Source organism: Diabrotica virgifera, chromosome 6, assembly GCF_917563875.1.
Source record: "Diabrotica virgifera virgifera chromosome 6, PGI_DIABVI_V3a".
Taxonomy (NCBI): domain Eukaryota; kingdom Metazoa; phylum Arthropoda; class Insecta; order Coleoptera; family Chrysomelidae; genus Diabrotica; species Diabrotica virgifera.
This window is the reverse complement of record NC_065448.1, coordinates 23,739,409-23,765,121: the sequence shown is the minus strand read 5'-3', so window position 1 is coordinate 23,765,121 and position 25,713 is coordinate 23,739,409. Positions and strand designations below refer to the sequence as shown.

At 32.6% G+C, this 25,713-nt stretch overlaps 1 protein-coding gene across 4 annotated transcripts in view; it reads right to left on the bottom strand.

The window, feature by feature from the left end:
* LOC114331272 (rhophilin-2) overlaps window positions 1-25,713 on the bottom strand; it is a 394,761-nt gene that overhangs the window by 89,471 nt on the left and 279,577 nt on the right. The window contains exon 1 of one of the 4 annotated variants that reach the window (XM_028280807.2): window positions 11,041-11,342. The exons of the other annotated variants lie outside the window; for them this stretch is intronic. Coding sequence (XP_028136608.2) covers window positions 11,041-11,112 — 72 coding nt within the window. The 5' untranslated portion in view covers window positions 11,113-11,342. Of the gene's footprint in view, window positions 1-11,040; window positions 11,343-25,713 lie in introns of those variants that run through there. 4 annotated transcript variants of the gene reach the window in all.

Sequence of the window (25,713 nt, the reverse complement as noted above, 5' to 3'; positions counted from 1 at the left end):
CATCTAAATTAACTTTATTTATGTTTTGACAATAAGTTCCAAAAGTTTGGATTATTTAAAACAATTGTATTTTGAAAAAACTTGTTTTAAGTAAATTTCTTTTTTTTCTCCGGTTCTTCAACCCAATTACGTAATGGAGAAGTTACGAAGATGTTGAATATAAAATAAAATACAGGGTGTTTCATTAAAAAAAACATAACTTTGATCTGCCACTATGTTATCGAACACCCTGTAACATTCTAACTAATTTTGTAATGTGAAGCTCAAAGTACGGATATACGGAGCTTTACCTCACTAATCAATCACCCTGTATAATAGCAGTTCAATATTGCATTGTTAGCTAATTCTGAGCTATTCTGAAAATTTCAGGTACCTAGGTAGCCTAGATCTATTTTTAAAATGGATTACAAAATTTGCAGAGTCCGTGAAACAGACCAAGCGGACATCTTGGATATTAAAGCACCCTAATATGTCTGTGTAGATTTTGGCGTTCGATCCGACCATCACTTGTGACATCGTTGCCGTATCCTCTATTTTTTCATATTATCACGTTACAATTTTTGTGATATTATACACGAGCGTGACACCCTCAAAAAAGCGCTTAGTTTTCGAGATACTGACCACAGAGGGATGAATGGCTAATTTTATTCATACCTTATATTTTCGAGAGTGCTGAAAACGAAAATGAAGTTTATTTTGAATTTTATGTGGGGGAACATTGTCAAAATCGCAATTTTAACCTAAAAATAAAAAAAAAGAAATCACGTTTTTTTGCGTTTACCTCGCTACAACTCTGTTCCATTTTAATATTTTTTTTCTGAAATTTTTACACTATATAGCTGTAACATTTCTGAAGACAAAGTTTTTATTCTCAAGTTTTCATTCTTATCATGATAAAGGTTATGAATTTTTCAAACGCCTCAAGTTTTTATTCTTATCATGATAAAGGTTATGAATTTTTCAAACAAACAGGTGCGGATTTGTGCATTGCAAAGTTTAATCGCAAAATTTGTGTGACGAAGTTTAAAATTTAGCTTCTCAATTACGTTTATTTTAAAATAAAGAGTACAAAGAAGTTTTATGGTAAGTTTTAGATCAAAATGTTTTATAGAAAAAAAAAATAGTGCAACTTTTAATGTCAACATTAGAAATCCCCAATGTAACGCTCATTTTTTGAGGGACAGACAATATAGGTCCAATTTCTCACATTTAGTACTATCCTTGGATTATAAGCTTTCATTTGACACCTCATTTGTCATTTTACCTAGTATAATGACGGAGAAGTAAACGTTATTATTCTATTATATCCCCAGTGATATCAAAAATACTAAGAATATTCTTCTATTTAAAAAGAAATTAAAATCATTTCTGATGGAACAAACAAGAAATTTTTGTGACATCATTATAGTAGCTTAAATTTACATACATTAAAAAACAAAAAAATAAATAAAACTCTAGAGTCACTACCAATTTTTATACCTATATTTAAAATTTTATATTGTTTTAAACTGATTTATTTTGCTTATTATTTTTATCATATTTAATAAAACATGCGTATATACACCATTCTTCAAAAATATTACTAACTAATTGAGCCATACATAATTGTTTAAAAAAAAATTAATTATTCGTGCTTTATTGTTAAACTAAGTATTTATTTTATTGTTTTCATTATATTATTTACTCTACGTATCATATTTGCTAAAACATAACTGTGTATTTACAATTAAAAAAACGTACCTATCTATTTATTGTATTATATTATATTGTATTATGTTGCTATTTATGGTATTTATGTTATTTACGTTAATATGTTATTATTTATTATTTTATATCCTATTTACCGAAACAGGTGTATCCACACCTCTCGGAGACCTTCGGGTTAACTTATTCACTTTAGCTGTAAATATCTAAAAAGATTGTACCTATTATTGTTGAATAAATTATTATTATTATTATTATTCTTGTAGGTACATTTAACATTGATTGAAATTATGAAAGAAATATATAGAAAACAGCATGGCAACACTGTGAACCACAAACATAAAAATTCAGCCACATTCAGCTGTGCGTTACATAGGGTGCTTTAATAGCCATGATGTCCGACCAAGCCAAGTACATAAAAACGTTTTAAAAAATAAGCAGGATACAACAAATTGATAGTGAGTTAGTAAACCTTTGAGTGAGTAGCGTAATTTAGCATAATTTATGTACTTAAACTCCAGAATTAATAGAACAAAATAACAGAATACCACAAAAATTGAGATCAAGCATTCTAAGAGCTGTCTCAAAAAGGGAGACATATCGTACCCGGAGAATTACAGAGGAATTAATTTATTAAACACAACTTTAAAATTAACAACCAAAGTGATAACAAATAGACTGAATAAAATTATAACATTAGCAGAAGAACAACAAGGTTTTATGTCGGGAAGATCATGTACCGACCGCTATATTTATAAGGAGGCAGGTTCAGGAGAAATCATTAGAATATAACAAACCGGCATATTTTTTGTCCTTAGTGGGCCTTAAGAAGGCATTTGACATGGTCAAATTACAGGACGTTATCAGTTTATTATACGCAAGAGAGGTATCTCTAGAATAATTAAAACGACCGAAAACATCTACCAGAACAACACAAAAGTAAAAGTGGAAGATGAACTAACTTACCCAATTCTAGCAATGGGATAAGACAAGGGGATTCCCAGAGTCCTCTGTTGTTCAACCTGATCATGGACGAAATAATAAAAAAGTAAGAATTTAAAAAGGATACCAAATGAGCGAAAAACAACTGCTATGCATACGATGCAATACTAATCTCTCAAAGTGAAGCATATTTAGGGCGTATGCTACACCAATTTAATATAACCGCCAGCAGGGCCACCGAGAGGGATGAGCGGGCCCCGGTAAGGAGGGAAGAGCGGGCCCTAAGGTCATATAATAAATATAACAGAGTATTAATTAAACGAATTATGCACATATAGTGAGGAACAAAAAAAATCGGGAAAAATTATGTCTTTTTTTTGGTCAACGCCGGGCCCCCTACATCGCCGGGCCCCAGTAAAATGTACCAGCTGTACCGCCCTCTCGGCGGGCCTGACCGCCAGCAAATTTATGATGTTAATTTTCCCGCAAAAGACAAAATGCAAAGCAAATTTACTATAAGATATAAATTAGAGCTGGAGGGTCACATAATAGAACAAGTGACGGAGTTTAAATATCTAAGCGTCACACTATCTAGCTACGGAAACCTCGAAACAGAAGTGGAAGATCAAGTGAATAGAGCAAACAGAGCCGCAGGTTGCCTGAATGACACAATACGGAGAAATAAAAATATCGGAAAAGATATGAAAATCAGAATTTACAAAACAGTCACGAGACCAATAATGATATGATCGGCTGTTACACGACATGATACAGACAGAACAAAAATTAATATTTTTTTGATGTGTCAAAAATTACTAGGAACACGAATATCGAAAAATAATTTCAAAAGTTTTAATTTCCGGCAATGTTATTAAAAAAAAAACAAATTTTAAACAAATTATAAAAATTTTCATACGTTATTTTAGAGGAGTGTTTAATTGAAATTTCGATTTGTCAATACATTTATAGAAAATACCTACATATACATAAAAGCAAAAAAAATGAGACCTTAAAAACTTGCATACTTTATAGAAAACAACCGCGTTTTTGCAATTGAAAAAATGTTAATTTGTTATAAACAAATTAAATATCTCATAAACCACTCAATATTTATTAACCATTTTTTTTTCAGTTTATACTGGTACCACAAAGCAACTTTTTCTGCAAAACAAAATGTTTTATAGTGTTTGTTTATAATGCAATTAATATTTTTTTGAAAATTTGTTTTTCAATTTGTATTTGCAATTATTTAAATAAATTATGGGTCAAATTTAATTTAGTAAGTCTTATATAAAAGATTGTTTCTTCCGCTTTGCGGAAAAAAATTGCAAAAACCTTAATAATAACATGAATTATCGCAGCAGTTCCAAAAGTAAATTTTGAGCAAAAATGACCCATTTTTAATTATTTAAACAATGATCCCCTCATATGAATCATATACTTCCTTGAAAATATCTTTTGTTTTGACCTAAACACGGAATTACATTTTGATTTGTATGTATTGTAATTTTATTCGATCGGTTTAACTGTATAGTCTTCAATTATTGTTGAACCGTGACTTAGATCATATCTTTTTAGAAATGGATTTTGCAGTTCATTTTAAAATTATCATGCTCATTCTCATATTATCATATTATATATGTTTTAACTATCTCATTACATTGTCGTACAAAAAAATAACTACTTTCTCCTGTCGTTGTTTACTTGACAAGATTTCAATCAGTTAACATTATTATTCTTTTAAATTGGTATGGTATGACACCGTAACAGGTACAATACATTGTCATTATAAATAAACTTATTACAGAACAATTTTAATATTGTCCACGTTATTTGTAAGACAACAAAAAAAGGTATTTCTGTAACTGGTTATATCTATAACAATATACGAAATAACAAACACTCAACATAAACATCAAAGGTTTACATATTTTGCAAGGTCATAGTGTTAGGTAATTATTGTTGAAATTTTTATAACAAAGGCGAATAATGGTCTCAATTTATAATGTGCAGTGGAATGGAACGGAAAAACTATGAACCATAGAAGTACGTCTATAGTTAGATTTTTTTTAAACAAACAATATATTCATTTATTTTTGCTAGTATATATTATTCGTTTTAATTTTGAAATTTTGTTAGTTGATATGTATGTATGTATATGTATGATTCTACATAGCACACAATAAACGTAGACAATTTCAATAAAATTCCATTTATATAGTCCAAACGGGACCTCTTTTGAAGGACATTTTTACAACTCAACTCAACAACTTAAAACAACTTTAAACTATTCAACTTTAAAATGTGTAATAATATGTCCAAATTGTCAGTATAAATACGACAGTGAACATTAAATCATGATGTAAATTGGTTTGTTTATGTCTTCATCATAATAGAACTAGCTACGTAGTTTGTAAATATTTCAATAGGAATAATTATTATTAATATATCGTTATTAGATTGAATTGGGAAAACGGCTTTCGAACTATCATTAAATAAATTAATTCCTCCAATTAAATAAATAATTCATTATCTACTTTTTTGTTTATTCCAAACGAGAATTTAATAAACACGAAAGTGAAGTTATCAAAGACGACCTCAAAGAGTAAAATAGAACTGGGACGACAAAAACAAAAAACCGGACTCCGCTCAAGAGAAATCAAAAGCACGTAAACCAAAACGACATGCACATAATTTATAATAATTATAAAAACAAATACGAGAATGATTTTCTATGTGGTAAACATGGTTTGATTACTCGCATTTTTCATAGTAGAAACAAATGCAAATTGTAAAATTTGCCAGGTTAGTAGAAAATGAGAAACCCACGAGTCTGAGAAATAAAATAATGGTCTTATAGTGATAACATAGATAGCTCTGTTGATTGATAGCATAAATTTGAGAGCTTGGCTTAAGAGACATCCGGGCGCGGAAAACGCGTTCCAAGATTAAAGCTTTAATTTTGAATATTTTTTCGAGATATTTGGCACACGTATTCGTAATATAATAAAGAATGGCGGTACAGAGACCAATTTGAGAAATATGTTAGTATGTGGAAATTACTCTATTAAATAAAAAATACACTTTCTTCAAATAAACTTTTTAATCCCATGTCTAGATTTTGTGTCACATTGCAACCATTAAAGAGAAAAGAAAACTAAGAAGGAAGTGGCAGGAAACCAGAGCTCCCCAAGATAAAACAAATTTAAACAATGCTACTCAAAAACTTAAAAGAGAGATTCAAAATATAAAAAATGAGTAAATCAGTTATTACCTGAGAGAGTTGACGGATGATAGCATCACCTGCAGCACGGAGTACTTTCTATGGAAAGTAACAAAAAGGCTAAAAATACCAGTAATCCATTATCCACCCATTAAACTAAAAGACGGTAGCTGGGCTAGAAGTAATCAGCAAATGGCAGAGAGATTCGCCACATATTTAGAAAATACAATAAAACCACATGATGACCAAAATAATGATCAAATATCGATAGAGCCCAATCAGACAGAGGAGAGAATCAGACCAACATCCCCGAAGGAAGTAGCTGATGAAATAAAAGACAATATAAATCCTAAGAAGGCATCAGGATATGATCTAATTACTGTAGAATTACTAAAAAACCTGCCCCGTAAAGCCATAGTCAAATCGACCAACATCATCATTGCTGCATTTAGATTGAGATATGTTCCAAATTTATGGAAAATAGCTGAGGTTATAATGATACCAAAACCAGGAAAATCACCAAATGAAGTGTCTTCATATAGACCATTATCACTTTTACCAGTGATGTCAAAGCTTTTTGCGAAACTTCTGATAAAAAAAATGAAACCAATAATAGAAGAGAAAAAAATTATTCCAAACCACCATTTGGTTTCAGAAATAAACATTCTACGATTGATCAGGTACACCGAATTACTAACATAATTGAAAAATCATTAGAAGAAAATAAAGTCTGTTCTGCAATCTTCTTAGACGTAGCTAAGGCCTTTGACAAAGTATGGCATGAAGGATTAATCTAAAAACTCAAACTGCTTATGCCTTAACAATATTAATACATTTTGCAGTCATATATATCTGACAGATATTTCAGAATTAAGCAAGAAGACCTGTACACTGATCTAAAAGCAATCAGAGCAGGAGTCCCTCAAGGAAGCGTATTAGGTCCTGTCCTCTACCTGTTATATACATACGATATATCTGAAATGGAAAATGATACTATAGCCTCATTTGCAGATGATACTGCTATCCTAGCAGTAGGTGATACCAGCGAAGAAGCAGCAGAAAAATTACAGTTGGCAATAAACAAAATACATAACTGGACTAAAAAATGGAAAATCAAATTAAATGAATCTAAGTCTATTCATGTCAATTTTACAAATAAAAAAATCGAAAACATTCCAATTAGAATAAATGATGCCCAAATCCCATATGCATATTCTGCAAAATATTTAGGTATCACATTTGATCACAAATCCCATATGCATGTTCTGCAAAATATTTAGGTATCACACTTGATGAAAGACTTCGCTGGAAAGTCCATATTAAAAAGAAAAGGGAAGAATTAGGTATTCGTTACAAAAAAAAATGTATTGGCTGATGGGAAGAAAATCTGCATCCACACATACAAAATACAAACAAATACAAATACAAACAAATACTGAGACCAGTATGGACGTATGGTTGTCAACTCTGGGGCTGTGCCAATTCAAGTAATATCCAGATTATCCAGAGATTCCAGAATAAAGTGTTAAGGAACATCGTTGATGCTCCTTGGTATATCCGAAATGTCGACCTCCACAAGGACCTTGAGATGGAAGATGTAGACAAAGTTATCAAGAAGATGGCAGGTAGTCACGAACAACGGTTCCATAGTCATGTAAACATCGAGGCCATCCAGCTCCTCGATAATACTGGGTTAGAAAGAAAACTCAAACGAAGAAACCATTTGAGTTAGTGTAAAGTGTTAGTGTAAAAGCAGAGCGTAGTGTTGTATTGTGTGTTAGTTTTAAAGTGCATACTTCTTAGAAAAATAAGAGGACACCATAGGGTTAAGATCTTAGATTATTTATATATATATAGTAATTTAAGTTAAAGAAAAACTGATAATTGGTCAACTAATGACCGGATTGCAGTAGTATAAACACAGCTTGTGTTTAATAAAAAAAAACATTGGAACTGCTATATTGCTAAAAATAGAATAAAATAAAAAAAAATGTTATAGATTATCTATAACAAAAAAACGAACTTGACTGACTTGGCAACATTTAGCGCGCCTATGAGTATAATAATTATTGTTTTTGATAGTATAGTGTTACTGTCACTGTCATACTGCCGACACACTGTTGCCGCACTGTTGAAAGTTCGCAGAACTTTCGAAAAACAAAAATATTGATGACACGCTGATGCTGAATCTTAACTGCACTAGGGGGAACGGTGCAAAATGCAAAATTTTGACGCCAGTCAAAATTTTCAATGTTTTTTAAATGTATTCATTTTTTTCGAATACTGAGAAAACTATTGAGTATTTTTTTAAAATTTAAACGCAGAATAAAAGACTACTTTATTACCAAGGGCGGAAAGTCCCTTAGAATAAATGAAAAGTTTCTTTTGAATAAAATATTTACAATTCAAAATCACACTCAATTTTCTCTTTTATTTTCACCTCTATAACTTATTAAGATAAACATTACAGAAGTTTTCAGGGACTTTCGGCCCTTATAGTAATAATGTAATCTTTTATTCTGCGTTTAAATTTTTCAAAATATTTATTAGTTTTCTCAGGATTTGAAAAAAATGAATACATTAAAAACACATTCAACATTTTGACAGGCGACATTTTGCGCCCATGCCCATTAACTGAATTTTCTTGAGCTACTATGACTATTACCTACTACAAGTATACCAATAATAGCACACGCGAACGAATATTAAATGAAATGGAGCTGAACCAAAAAGATTAGCCAAAAGAATTCTGGTGTGGTCCTGTGGTCATCATGGTCATTGGTCATGGTGCAAAACGTAACTTTAATTAAAAATTAGCGATAGTTGTACCGTTATAATGACACTATAGTCTTTTTTCCTTGATTTTACAGTATAAGGAACATAGGCAATGCAGTCCTCATGACTGTTTTCGAAAGGCAATCTACAATTTTAGGATTCATATGCGTAATAACTAGGTATAGTACCTATATCAAATAAACTTTAAATAATCCTAAAATTGTATATTGTCTTTCTAAAACCGTTTTAATTTAATCTCTCTCAATGTTCGATTACAAATTCTTTTTGATAAAATCGGCATCACAGCTCTAAAAACTCTCATAAGGACTGCATTGCCTATGTTCCCTATACTGTAAAGTCAAGGTGGGACGGACTATAGTAGAGTAAGCATGATAAAAACTATTAAATATAGATGATTTTTGCAAATACATACAGTATATTTTAAACTAAGATAAAAGAAAGAAAGCGATCTTGATTCACTTTACTAAACTTTTATTTCCTTTATCTTAGTAGGTGTATTATAGTAAATACACATATATAAAATTGGTAAGAACTGAGTTGAAAGCTAAAAGTACAAAAATAAAATTCAACAAAAGAAGAAAGGCTCTAAATGAGCCATCGTAAAGAAAGAAAAAGAAAAAGAAAAAATTGGGAAAGCAATATCCTAAATTCTAGGTCGACATCTGAAAACTCGCGAACATTTCAGAAAGGCAAACATTATTTAAAAATAACGATTAAAAAAATAAACAGACACTTCAGAGAAATAAGGAAAAAAATCCTGTTGGTGACAAAGCCCCCTCCAGGCCAAAACCAAATTTTTTGAGTAGTATGGATATCTACATATAATAATAACCCATAGGTTTCCTGCAGCCGATTTTGATGATATACATAGTTATAAATAAATGAAGATCAAAAAACGGTAAATTTTCGCTTTTTTCGTCTATTACCAAAAAGTTAAGTATTCTAAACAAATTTGAGATTAAGAAACTTAAAAATCGTATAAGAAACTTCAATATGGCGTTCGGTGAATATGTCTATCCTTATTGGTTGCTAAGAAAATTGAAAAATATATCATAAATTTTGAGTTTTTATAAATATTCATAACTTATGTAAAAATTAACTTAGAACCTTTTTATTACACGGAAGGTCGACACTTCTGGTGCTTAAATTATACCCTAAATTTCACAGCAATTGGTCAAATAGTTTAAAAGTTATTTAAATTGTTTTTCCCAAATTAATTTTTTTTGCAACACTATGTCAGAAAATGATGAAGTTACAATAATACTTTGGATAGTTTATGAAAGAAGAAAATTTACACTATTAATTTAATTAAAAAAAATTACAAAAAAATAATTCTAAATATTGCAAAATTATTTTGCAAGAACATGTGAATTTAAAAAACGGGGGGCTAACTTCGTCCCTAATTGTCCTAGGATAATTGTTTTTCTTCTAAATGTGTATAAAAATTCAGTCTTTCTAAATATGAAAATTTAGGGCTTTGAAATTTAGGGTATGATTTAAGCACCAGAAGTCTCAGCATTCCGTGTCATAAGAAGGTTCTAAGTTAATTTTTACATAAGTTATGAATATTTATAATAATTTAAAATTTATGATTTGTTTTGCAATTTTCTAAGCAACCAATCAGGATAGATATATTCAGCGAACGCCATATTGAAGTTTTTTATATGATTTTTAAGTTTCTTACTCGCAAATTTGTTTAAAATGGTTAACTTTTTGGTAATAGACGAAAAAAGCGAAAATTTACCGTTTTCTGATCTTCATTTGTTTATAACTATTTACATCATAAAATCGGCTGCAGGAAACATATAGGTTACTATTATAGGTCTCCATACTACTCAAAAAATTTGGTCTCGGCCTGGAGGGGGATGTGTCACGAGAAAAATCTTATTTCTCTGGACTAACTACATAGTAACTTAAAGGACAAATGACAGGTGCAGGGACATATACGCAAAAGGAAAAAATGAGGTCCAAGAAAGAAATTGGACCAACATACAATGTAAATATAAAAAAATTAAAATAAAAAACTACAAAAGAAAAAGTCGAGGCAAAGGGGAGGGCATCCCTCAGTTGACACCTGAAAAAACCTTAAGAGAAACCTATAGGATTTTTTAAAGTAGATTACTAAAAAATATAAAAACAGAAATTAATAACCTAAAGGATAAATCGCATGTATAGGGGCACTTATTAAAAAGAAAAAAATAATATAATCTGAGAAAAAAATTCGACAAACATCAAATATAAAGAGGAAAATAAAATAAAAACTATATAAGAATGAGGTAAAGGGGAGGGTGAGTCCTTATTTGACACCTGAAGAAACATTACGAGAAACCGACAGAATTTTTTAAAAATAGGTTACTAAAAAAACAATAACTTACAGAACAAGTGACAGTTTCCCTTTCCTTGTTTGTAGTAACTCTGAAACTTTGTCTTTGCACCCACTTTAGCATTGTCCGCGCTACATCGTAAATTGGCAAAAACCTCGCGCGAGACCACTACAAAAAACTGCACCAACTAATAATAAGTTCCATCTTTGAAGTTAATTTCTCACTAAAGACCGTCTTTCCGGCCTGACAGATCATCAATAAGTGTAACTATGCATGCAAAGTACAGTTTCTTGCGATATGTCTGAGAGCGCAATTTGTAGTTAGTACGGAAGATTCTTGTAGAAACTAGCTAGAGGATCTGTAAGTGTGCTAACGCTACCGCAAGAACTGAATGTTACTTATTAAAATTATAATATAGTCGTTTGTATAAAGCAATGAAAAACTAGTAAAATTTTCACTAACGACATAGATAATTACAAAACTTTTCCAAGATAACGAACTATCATGAACTTGATAATGAACTTGTTTACAAAATGAAGGTAAAAGTTTTCATTAGTAAAAATACAATACATTTATTGTATATGACCTATTATACCAAAGAATTTGACTAATAGGGACTAATTTGACTAATTATTAATGCTGGACTATCTGATCATGAAGCAGTTTATACGAAGTTTAATATCTCCAGCAAACCCTCCTCGAAAACCCGACGTTTAGGCAGGATTTTTTCCACCCGGAACTTTCGTAAATTCCAAAATTTATGCTTAACCTCTGAGTGGCGCTTTCCTGCCATGGACATGGATAATAATTTCAGTGAATTCTTAGATAAGCTTATCTGTATCTTCAATAAAGCATTTCCTTTAATTGCAATTAAGCCAAAACATCACAAACCCTGGACTACTAAAGGTATCCGAATATCTTCCAAGAATATGCGTTCTCTTCTCTATATCAGGAAATTTACTACCAACGTCTCTATCACTGAATATATCACCAAGTACAGGGCAACCTATCTTAAACTTATAAAATCAGCTAAAAAAGTCTACTACCAGAACCGTCTGGGAAGCTCCAAAAGTGTTGCAAAAGAAACTTGGTCCATAATAAACGATCTTCGAAATAAAACCCACACTGCTCAAACATTTTCCCTTCCAGACCCTGAAAATCTAAATGAATACTTTGTTAATGTGAGTAAAAATATTACATCAACTATTTTGCCACAACAATATCCCATTTCCTATCTCCCTAATTCAAGAAAGGTCTCGAATTCATTCTTTATAAAACCAGTCGATAAATCTGAACTGATTAAAACAATCAATGGTATCAAAAGCAAATCTTCCTGTAGTACTGATGGTCTATCGATAAAACTTTTTTCTAATCTTCCAGAAAATGTGTTAGAAGTCCTCAGCTCACTAATTAATGATTCTTTTGAGAAAGGTAAATTTCCAGAGTGCCTGAAGAGAGCCATCATTATTCCTCTTCATAAGGGTGGTGAAATATCTAATACCTGCAATTATAGACCTATTGCACTACTACTGGTACTCTCCAAAATTATTGAGAGACTCATAAAAGCCCGACTTATGTCCTTTCTAGTTGAAAACATTTTATCACAAAATCAGTTCGGCTTTTTAAATAATAAATGCACCACTGATGCCATGTTTTCTGTACTACATGAGGTTTATCAAGCACTGAACAATAATCTTCACACTGCCACCGTTTTTTGTGACTACGCCAAAGCTTTTGATTGTGTAAATCACAACATTTTGATAAAAAAAACTAAATTTCTACGGAACTCGAGGCATTTCTTTAGATTTGTTCCAATCTTACTTGGATGATAGGAAACAACTGGTTAGAGCAAATGATACAGACTCTAGTCTCAAAAACATTGTATGTGGGGTACCTCAAGGTTCAGTATTGGGTCCTCTACTTTTCCTTATCTTTATTAATGACATCACTAATTTAAAAATCGATGGAAAACTCTTTCTTTTTGCTGATGATACCAGTATCACTTGGAGCAACTCAAATATTGCAACTCTTCATGCTACTATAACTTCTACTTACAATAAAAACCTGGTCTGACTCAAATTTACTCTCGTTTAACGTAGATAAAACAGTAGCATTGTCTTATAAAGGAGCTCTTCAACCATTACCTCTTAATAACAGCCAGATCAGTACCGTTGATTCTGTAAAATTTCTTGGTATTTTTTTAGACAGCAACCTTAAATGGTCCCTCCATATCGATTTGTTACGGAAGAAACTCTCTTCAGCTTGCTATGCTATAAGATCTGTTTCGAATGAACTCAATTTAGCATCTTCCAAAATAACATATTTTTCTTTGTTCGAGTCACATCTTCGTTATGGTCTTCCTTTTTGGAGTTCTGGTACAGCTGCCCAATTCGATGTTATTTTCAAATTACAAAAAAGAGCAATAAGATATCTGTTTGGCCTCAGAAGAACAACACATTGCTGAAGTTATTTCAAAGATCACGGAATTCTAACCCTCCCATCTTTGTATATTTTAGAAACTGTTTGCTTAATTCGTAAACATCTACATGTCTTTCCACCAAGACCTAATCATGACTACTTCACGAGAAATTCTACTTTTGACGTCTATTTGCCGACCCCGTCCTCGGAGTTAGTAAAGAAATCGATATTATATTCCGCAAAAAAAATGTACAACCCTCTCCCCCTACAACTAAAATCTGCACCACCTTTCCACAAATTCCGTAAACTGACAAAAGCCTACCTGTCTGAAAGACCATATTATTCAGTAGAAGATTTTTTTAGTCAATAACTAAAAAATTACAGTACCCTTTGCACAAGTAGTATTTTTATTATTTTTTTATCTATATTTGGGTGGCATATGCAGCAGCTTAACTTTTTAACTTTTAAACCTTTAATTTTTTTTTTAATTATTAGGTACACTATGCATTTGCAATTTATTTAAATTTTTGCAATTGATTATTTCTGTTTTAACTTCATTATTATTATTATTATTATTATTTAAATATTTTGACGATTTATGTAATTTTAGTAAATTGTATTGTTACTGTTTTGTTTTTTTGACTATTTATAAGCTTTGTCGATAAAATTGTAAAATTTTTCATGGCAATAAAGCATATTTCTATTCTATTCTATTCTATAGGGCTCATTTAGAGTTACTTTGACCTGACCAGTTATCTGACAAACTTCTCTTTTGAGTTTTAGGTATGGACCTCGATAACTCAAACCTCTATGTTTTTAGTAATGGGTTCTTTGGACTTTCTAAATTATTAATAATTGAACACGGAGCACAAGCCCACTAAAACTTCCAATATCTTAACGATGTCCATCTTATCGATGGTCGAATATAAGAAACAGCATGACTCAAGATCTCAGGATCTTTTATATCCTATATTATCAATACGTTCCTAAAAGTGTGCTTGAGAATGAGAACTACAGGTTATTTTGAGACCACACTGTACTCAGAGAATAAATGAACAAAAAGAAGCTCATAGTAGACCAGATCTTATCCTAGTTAATAACCTACCGAGACAAACAACACTAAATTGATGTGGCGATACCTAACAACTATCTCCATGTTAAATACAATGAAATGATCGCTTAGTACACAGAAAATAAGGATCACAAAAAGCTAAGACCGAATGAATATCTTTACACTATGCAAGAAGCAAATTTTGAGAGATATTCCAGCATACCAAGTTACGTGGGGCTGGATCACACGGAAAAAGCTCCACCAGAGCTCAACTATTTTCATATCGTAGGTATCTGGGATCAGTAAACCATCCCTTTGGACAGAATGTGAGCCGTATGGCTACATCTGGATAATAATATCGTATGGAATTTTTGCCAAGAAGATAATTTCGGACAGGTTCCGGCGCCAATTGCATCTTCAATCCTATTTTAGGTAACTAGTGTTGATGCGCACTACCTCAGGGGGACTGACGGCTTTGCGTGTCCTCCGAAACACGGTAATAGCTCATATAATTTTTAGAAATTGAAAATTCACCGTTCTCGGTGCCGAGGATCAAACTATTACATCCTTGCTTGATATAATACCAGTATCTTAGCTGTTAAGCTACAACCGCCAATTAATGATCCATACGTCTTTGTTACGTTTTACCATAAAAAACGTCATCTGACGGGTGTATTAATGGGTTGGTTCTCTCATGAATAGCTATAGGTGTCAAAATGAATCATATAATGTTTTTATGTAATTTTCACCTAATAACACTCAACTGAAAATCTACGCACATTTGTGGATAAGAATGTTTTTTCTGCATCTTGTTTCTTGTATCTATTTATATCTGTACAACAATCATTTTATATCGTTCAAAACTTCTTGGAGTAAGTTGATTCCTTTATATTTCATAATTAACCAATATTATTAATTATTGTCTTTTTATATTTCTTATTTTTGAATTTACTTTTTATACATAACCTCCAACCCAGGTATTTCTTACATTTTTTTTAAACTTATATACAGCTAGAATCTTTGATTTAATTTAACTAATTCTTTTAATAATAATTATATTAATTTTTTTTTATTTAGCTAATGCCTCGACAACTAATGGCCATTGGCATGGTAGGTACGGTGAATTTTTGCAGTTAGGTACCTAGTGTCGTGTGTAGTGTGTGTGTTGAGTAAGTGTCTTGTTACTTTGCAAAGTCGACGTGATTGTCTTTGCAAAGAGACACTAATTGTATCCTAACGTCTGCGGTCCCTCCGGTGAGTACCGATCCCACAAGGACAGAAACTATTTTCATTTATTAATTTATAATAAACGAAAAATCCCTGACCCCGGTGAGATTCGAACTCACGACCATTCGGACCTTTCGATACAAAGGTAGGTGCTCTTACCACTGAGCCACAGAGGGGTAATTATATTAATTTAATTCTCGCCAATTCTGAATTTTTATTTATTATTCTCTTGAAATTGAATTCTTCAAAAACAAGGCAAAAGAAAATTTTAAAACGTATGATGTTGCTAATACAATATATTATTATATCATTCTAGTTTTTTGGCTTTAATATATATTTTAGTTCCCCTTTTCGGTAGGAACTTCCTGAACCCATATAGCACACAACGTCCGATGGACGTCCATATAACGTACATTTAAAGTCCAAACGTCCATGGACCAAAACTGGACGTACTATGTACGTCCATTACGCGACGTCCATTGGACGTTTGATTTCAACGTACATTGGACATCCATTTGTGGTCCATGGAGATTTTACACAAAATGCGACTATTATTATGAGTAACTATATATAGCTTCTTGTTTTAATCAAAGCAATATTATTAGTAGAATACAAGAAGCTTCTAATAAATGTAGTCACATATTTTTTCATCATCGAATTAAAACACTGAACCACCAAAATTATTTTAATTAAACCTATATAATATTAGATGATGATAAAACGATGGTAAACTTTTTCAGAATAACGGAGCTACATCGCGCATCGGTAATTATAGAACTTACAATAATTAGACACTACCAATTTAAATCTTAAATGTGCATTTTGTAACTCTTAAATTTCCCGCCAAACTAAATGAGAATCTTCTTGACAACGTTGTCGCTCTTCACGCTATCGGTCGTAAAAGGTAGTACTAGGCAGGTACTTTTAGGGGATTATCGCTGTTAGTTGTTGTGGAATACCGAAGGAGGATTTATTTATGATAATTCACAGAATGGCAAACCCGCTTGCAATATACAATCGTACTGACTCTAAGTTCTAAGAAATAATGTTTGGAAGGAACAGAACAGAAATAAACCTCTTTAAAGGCAAGCGTCCACAGACCCGCATCGTACGCAACGGATTTTAGTTTGCCTTGTACAGAAACTTATGTAACCGCGTCCACTGATCCGCATCGTACGGATCGCATTATCGATTGTCAAACTAAAATCCGTTGCGTACGATGCGTACGATGCGGGTCTGTGGACGCTTGCCTTTAATGTGCATTTAATGCGCCATTATCTGAATTTTGTCTTTATTAAGTTATTACATACAATATAATTCATCCTGTGATATCTTTGTGTTTGCTGTTTATCGTGCAAGTGCAGTCGTGCATTAATGAAGTTCCTATAATAAAGTTATAATAAAGAGAAATAAAAAAGGTATTTTGTGTAATATTTTGAAGTATAAGTTTAGTATTATAGGAACTATTTCCTATACCTAAAGGCTTTTTGCTATGTATGTATTCAAAAAATTATGGACACTAGATTGCTTTCTGAAAAGTGCCCCACAAAAATGTCCATAAGACGTATTTGAATGTACATACATCAGATGTACATAAAATGTACACTGAAAGCTTCAACAACGTACACTGTACGTTTGTAGCGGACGTTCTATGGACGTCCAATTTTGTGAACTCTGGACGTTCGTCGGACGTCCATCGGATGTCCATTGTACCTTAGCGGAACGTCCATTGGACGTTTCAATGTACACAGATGTACGTCCATTGGATGTCCATAAAACGTACTTGTGCTATCTGGGAATCATTCTACAACATATCGTAGGCGATGTAGACTACACAACCTTTACACTGCCTTTAAGAACACAACCTCTACTTCAAGACACTTACATGGCAAACATTTAGAGGTCTACCTACATCCAAGCTGACAACTACACCATTCCTATCCAACAAGCCATCCATCAGTGGATCCAATGCCATAAGTATCATATTTCTTGTAAAGCTATAGGCAGGATTTGCTTGTCACATTAAAATCGCAATTGATTTTATTGAAATGTCAAACAAATATGATTAGTGAATTTCATGTTTTATTTGTTACTTCCAAGACCAAGACTCATTCTAGCAGAAGCGCAGGAACCTCCTCTAAACCTTAGAAGAGAATTCTTGTCTAATAAGTTTCTATTAAAGACCAGGGCTTTAGACTCACATAAATTATTAAGTAAAATTAACAGTCTCACTGAATATAACTTAACAAATTCTTATTGGAGAATTAAAACTTCTCCCCCTCTTACAGATGCTTATCTAGAAACTAACAACTTTAACATTAACACTAAACAAATATTACCCATATATAACCTTTCTATTGAGGAAATCGCAATCTTTCCAAAGATCATAAAACCTACATACAGAAACTTACCATGCCAAAACAATAAAATTATAAAATTAATCTTATCTGAATTTTCTAATTATAAATACATCTATACAGATGGTTCAAAAACATGTAATAGTGTAGGTAGTGCTTATTATGTTTCTAATATAAAAAGTGGTAATTCTTTTAGACTACCTAAATGTACATCTATCTTCACTGCTGAACTTTATGCTATTGAAAGAGCCCTAACTTACGCGGTTGAACAGAACTTTGGAGACACGGTTATACTATCAGATTCTTTATCTGATCTTGAGGCAATATCACAACCAATAATCAAAAAATACAACAATGAGTTGTTATGCCATATTAGAAAGACAATCGCTCGATTTAAAAATAATAGCAGTGACTTGGTCTGTATCTGGGTAAAAGGACATGCCGGAATCAAAGAAAATGAGATAGTGGATGAAATGGCAAAGAATTCAGCGACTTTAAATCAAATAGTAGATTTAACAATCTCCAGCGATTACATTCCAGAATTGCATAAAAAATTAAGAAAGAAATGGGAAACTGTTTGGCTTAAGTTTGTACAAACTTAGAGGAATCCATACACTTACATACACCCACAACTTCCGCAAAATATCCCACATATATTTGATTATCACGTTACTCGATTTTATTCCACATCCCTAAGTCGCTTAAGATTAAACCATGGCAATTTTCCTGCACATTTAGCTTATATAGGAATGCGTATCAACTCTCTCTGTTCATGTGATAACTACTCTACTGTAGATTTAAATCGTATAATCTTTAATTGTGAACTTAATAAAAACCATACGAAAGCACTAATTGCTAGACTTCAGGAGCGGAATGTAAGTTTACCGCTGAATATTTCACACCTACTAAGCTTCAACACCAAAACTATTAATGATATTATCATACAATTTCTTAAAGATTCTAAAATAAAAATTTAATATGACATCTTCAATCTTCAACTCTCAAATATCTGTGGCAAAAAGTTTATCTAATGCCATCCCCTCTTTGTGAACACACACACAAGACCAAGACTCATTGTTAACTTTTTCAATTAAGATAAGATGAACTTAACCTGAGTGACTGAGATAGACCAAGCCTTAAAAATCGGCTCCCATAGTTAGGGCGGAGTCCCATGTATCCGATTTCCGATATCCGACATACGAAAATCGTCTCTTTTCGTAGTAGCTAGTTTAGCAGCTGTCACATGGTTGCGATTATCGGATACGAAAATCCGTATAAACTGTTAACTGTCCATGGTCAAATGTAAATTTTTTGTTTATTGTTTGACATTTGTTATTTGTTTGGTTTGGTTAGTAATTGCAATATTGTTGTAATTTGTAATTGTTATTATGCATGATACTATAAATATTATTTATGTATTATTTATATTATTTATAGTATCATGTTATTATGGATATCGTTGAAGAAACAATGGAGGAGATGCAAGAAACTATGGAAGAGTTGAAATATTTATCAACATCATTTAGCTCCATTTCCTACAATAAATTATTAAAAGCCCCTTGTGACTTTCTTTGTTTAAATATTTCACGAACGAAATATCTTCTTGGCCGCATTGTACGTTTTGGTTTGCTTGATTTGGTTTTGGGTTTGTTTTCGCGAATTAAAAGAAGCAGACATAATAATAGGGTTTTATTAACTTAACGAACATAACTCCTTCGATTCAATTCCATGTTTCAGTAAATTGAATGCACAGAAATAAAATGAGGTTACGTTACAATTACAAAACGTCAGTTTTATCGGAAAAAGTTAAATAATTTCAACTTTATCCGATGTCGGAAGAGTAGCAGGCGCGGATCCAAGGGGGGGTCAATGGGGTCAATTGCCCCCTCCTTGAGACTTCGCCTGGTCATTTTTTAAGAAAGAGATAATTACGATTGAAAATAAATAGTGAGTTTTGTGTCCTGTTGACAACTGAATAACGGAATGAAACATAAAACAGAATTCCTTCTCCAAAGTACGTGTTCTCGTTCTCGGTCTTACTGTATGGTGTCGAGTCTTGGACTGTGAATAAAATCGATCTACTTACCTAAATCGCCTTGAGGCTTTCGAAATGTGGTTCTATAGAAGAATTTTAAAAGTATCTTGCTTGGGTGAAGAAGGTTCGAAACTCCACAATACTAGAACGTCTCAGCAAGACTACTGAGATTATAGAAGGCATCAAGAAGAGAGAAGTGGAGTATTTTGGACATGTAATGAGAAGTTTCAAATATAGGTTGGTACAAAATATTATGCAAGTGAAAATATAAGGCAAACGCAGTTCAGGACGAAAAAGCACTTCTTGGTTGATTTAGGGTGGCAGTGAATAAAATTAAGATAGCTATGATAGTAACCAACGTTCTGAAAGGACATGGTACATGAAGAAAAATAAAGTAACAGCCCATACCGAAAAAGAATCCTGCATACGCGATTGACGAGAAAATTTTTATTTCATTGCCCCCTCCTTGCAAGGTTGCTGGATCCGCCGTTGAAGAGTAGTTAAAACTTTCGGATGAAATTCGGCGCGAAAATAATCTGATTCGATTCTGATCAATGAGAATACATTCGGATCAATGTATCGTCGGAAATCGGATACATGGGACGTCGCCATTAGTTGGAGTTTTATCGTTACACATTAACCCCCAACTTTTTGTGGTAGTTCGGATGTTGCACATTGACGCTCATCGTTCTGATGGGCCGTCGAATGTTAGAAGACATAAAACGCTGGACGGAAGGGCCGCCCGAGAACTTTATCGTACCGATCTATTATCGTTATGGTACTAGATACTGGAATTCTATAAAAATAACAAAGTTACTCGTTATTTTGATATTTTAGAAACACCTACTGTACTTAAAAGTATTTTTCGTACTTCCGGGCCTAAAGTGACAACTTCACTCCCTTGTGACAGGTACTAAAGTGTCACATTTAATCCCTCCGGGATTAAATATTGACGAAACTCCCGGAACGATTAAATCACAAACAAACGAATTTAAGGGATATTTTATTGAAAAATATAATTAATTAGAATGGTAATTAACGTTAATATTCAAATTAATATTGTGACAGTTCGTCATATTGACCAGTCTTTCCTGGGTTAATGCAGCAGGTAACTGACGAGTAACAGATAGGTCCTTTTCATATTGAACTGGTGTTTGTTTCGAAGATCCTGCGGAAACAGGAAGCGAGAATGAGGACTGTGGCATAACTATAGTGGACGAATCGGCGACTTGACCAAATATTTTATCTGAAATTTTTTGTTTATTTTTAATAGACGATTCAATATATCCCTCGGCCACGTTGGAGGATTTCCATCCTCCATGTCTCTTCAGCACGTCTATTGTTGCTCCCGAATCAGCTAACAAAGACGCAGATGTGCGTCTAAAACAATGTCCCGTATAAGACGTCGCATTTTCTAATTTCAAGAAAGCTGCTATTTGCCGTGGAATTGTACCAAACATGTTTTTTCCTACTACTCGCGTAGTACATTCTTTGTTGATGTATTGAACAAAAAATTTTGAATGAGTTGTCCCTGTCTTTCGCAATGCCACATATTTCCGAAATATCGCCACAAAACTGATGGCACTGTTTTCTGAATTTTTGATCACAAAATTTCGGTCAATTTTATTTTTGGTGTTTCTAATCGCAATTAGGAAGGAATCGCCCAAATCTCTCACATCGTCGATTTCTAAATCAACCAACTCTTTTCCACGACAAGCTCCCGCAACGCCCAAAATAAGTGCAACCTACAAAAAAATTGATTTCTTAAATTTCTGAATATAAACAAATTTCCAAATTTACCTTAAGCATTAAATATTTATCATCCGGAGCCTCCCGTAAGAACTGATCTACCTGCTCAGACGTGAGAATTCTTGACTTCTTTGGCTTAAATCCCTCATTTCTTCTCTTCAAAAAAGCTAATAATTTTGGAAATTTACTTATATCAATATCTTCTCTAATGTTAATAACCGATTTCAGCATTGAGTAATGTGCCCAGAGAGTTGAGGCACAAACCGCTTTTGATTTATCATCGAAGTAGACTAACAGCGCATTTTCAGTAGGTTGTCTCACATTTTTTAAGCGGCACCACTTTTTAAAAGCATCGTACTGCTGCTCGTATAGTTTTCTAGATTTCGGTGGTAACAATTCTTCACCTACTTCGGCTGCTCTTTTATCAATATCAGATACACCTTCTTCACTCATGATACCAATAATTATCAATAACAATGTTTCTTTACAATGACACTAGTAATGACAATGTTTCTAAATTATAACTGTCACAACGCAATGTTACTATGGTAACTTATTTTAAAGACAGTTTATTAAATGAGTTGAAGAGAGAAAAAACTGATTGAAATTATTGAAATAATTAATAAAATCATACCGGAAGTACGAAAAGTATCGTATATACCTTGCGACTGAAGTACATTTAATCCTTCAGGTAAATTATGGCCCTCCCTGCGGTCGGGCCATAAACTTTACCTTCAGGATTAAATGTACTACTTCAGTCCCGCGGTATATAATGTACTATTATGGTTCTACGCATCATTAATTCCTGCATTTGAGAAAATGTTCGATGCCATATTTCGGGGACACACTATAGATGTATAGATTATTGCATAAATCAATAGAATATTATAGTCATACTTTCATTTCAAATTAGTTCATTTTTCTGAGAAATTAATAGTTTACAATATTTGCATTTCATTCTATTTCGATTACGCCAGTCAATGCGCGAGATTAAGAACAAGATATTATCTCCAAATTCTATCCTACTGCATGGATTTTAATGAAATTTTGGGAGTAGCCCAATCTCCTAATTCAAAGTCTATCCTATATACTATGGCGCTTTTATCATGGGGGAAGTTCCCACCACTTCTCAGGGGTGAAATATTTTTATTTTCGAATTACATGGAGAAAAAGGAAGATTTTTAAGAAAATTTAAAATTTCATTCTATAATTTGATCACATTTTTTACAAAAACCATTCATTTTAAACCCGTTCAACATTTTGAAAGTAGAAATAACACTATATATATATATTAAAAGGTATTGTAGAAGGAAAACAATGCATTTAAATTATGGTAGATGGGGAGTTAAATGTATATACTTTTCATTTTTCCTTAAAGTACATTAGTCATATATTTTTTTGCACCATATCTCGCTTAGTTTGTAAGTAACCGACATTTAACGGTGCTCGTTTTAAAGGCCTTTTCAAACACTGCAAAAGGTGTTGGTAGCATTATACACCTAAAACCTACCGTTCCTCTGTTATTTCAAGTTGAATACACCAATTTGAGCATGCACCAAAAAACAAACTATTTTCACCTACCATATCTCTTTTTGTATTATAAATAGAACATTTACGAAGGAACGAATCTCTTTATTATTTATAATCTAAAAAATGTTTTATATAGTGTTTTTAGTTCGATGCATAGTTTTTAAGGTATTCACAAAAAATCCGTCCGAAAAGGTGTCATTTTTCAATGAAAATGGCCAATTTTCAACTACGCATAACTCAAAAAGTATTGAGTTCCAAAAAAAAAGTATAGACCAGTTTTTGCTTAGAAATAGGTTCTTTAGCCACTTTCGTGCTTATTTTGACCAACAAATTTTCCACCCCCTTGAAGAAGTGGGAACCGCCCCAAGATAAAAGCGCCATAGTATATAGGGTAGATTTTGTTTCTTGAGCTATTCCCTACTTACTGTGAAAATATCAAGTACATCAATGTAGTAGGATGGAATTCGGAGCCAAATACCCTCATTGACTGCCCTACAATAATGCTCTGCTATGAACGCGTGAGAGAGGACACACATAAGATTATAGCAAAATTTCTATTTACCGTAACTTTTCGAGTTTTTGAGCTACAGCAATGAATTTTATGTCATTGGAAAGGTAATTTTGCATTCTTTCAAAATATGTTAAAATATATAGGGCATATCTAAAAAAATTAAGATTTTTTATTCATTTCCGGTTCAACCGGAAGCCATATTTTTGGTAAAATTTATTGTGATAATAGATAATAAAGTACCATATACGCTTGCAAAATTTCAAATTTTAGTTTCTATTAAGAAGGAAGTTACGGGCACTCGAATATTTTTTTATAAAAAATTCATAACTCCCCTCCTATGGGGAGTTAAGATATATGACTAATGTCATTCAATTTACTGATAGGATATCAAAGATATATCAAAAAATACAAAAATTCCTTGGAGCCATTTTTGAGAAAATCTAGTTCAAATTTATGTCAAAATGTGACCCCTTAAATATAGGCAACCCGTAACTTTTTCTGAAAAACGATAACATCCTTCTTATAGCCCCATCTTTAGACTATATAACGACTTTTTCAAATTAAACTTATCTTCAACAAGTTTTTAGATAGATAGGGAAATGTGTCGGGTGGGCGGTCGGCCATTTTGGCCGCCATTTTGAATTTGGAAATGTCAAATTCCGTATTTTTATTTACCTATCGATGAGCTTACTTTGAGTTGAATTTCATTCATTTCGGTCAAAATTTGCAAAAATGGGCCCAAAATAACCCCCCTATTTCGGCCCCCCTTTGAGAGGTTTTTTTTAAAAGCTTAGTTTCTCGACAAAATTCTCTTAAACTTACTCATACCGAATTTCATCAAAATCGGTCCAGTAGTTTTTGCTGGGCGGTGGCGACATACGTACGTACGTACGTACGTACGTACGTACATACTTCCGACATGTTTTTTTTATTTGCTTTTTAGACTCAGGGGGACTCAAAACGTCGAAAAAAGTGAAATCTGAAAAAAAATTTTTTGCACGATCCTATAACTTTATCTATTATACTATACTACGTATATAGTACGATAAAGTAAAAATTGGACGGATAAGTATCCGGACTAAAGTCTCGCAATTAAACAGATGCATTGTGAAACGAATATTACACTTACGACTTATATCAATGAAAAACGGTTATAATTTACCTGACTAACAGTATATTTTATTTGAATTCGTTCCAATAAGAGTCGGAGGTACAGCACACGCTTTGCTCGCAGTGCTGCACTTTTTGCTTTTGGAATTTATTGCGATATTATCAGAAGTAGATTTGTGTCAGCGCTTTTTTACTTTTTGTTTCTTGTTCAACTGTAAACTACTTTTAATGTGCTAGAGAAAATTTGTTTGTACGGTCATAATCAGTTTACCTGAAGATGTTTTTTGTCCTTTGCACTAGATAAAGTATAATTATTGCTAATAGCTGAAGAATTATCTAAAGAGTGAGAGTTGTAAGGGGTTTTGGTAGAACCACAATCTTGGTACAATAACAGAAAAAAATTGTATTAAATACATTGAAAGCAGATGATTTCCAATAGGTAAATTTCATAATATTCGAAGTAGAGTCGACAACGAAGAGGCTTTAAACATGATGTCAACTTACTACAAACAAAACTCATTAAAGCCAAACGCTACTAAAACCCAAGTATGTGCATTCCATCTCAACAACCATCTGGCGCATGTAAAACTGAATGTTTCTTGGGAGGGACAACGCTTGGAACATACTTATAGGCCCAAATATCTTGGAGTGATACTAGACCGGTCACTTACGTATAAATTCCACTGTCAGAGCACAAGACAAAAGGTTTCTACGAGAATTAACCTTTTGCGGAAAC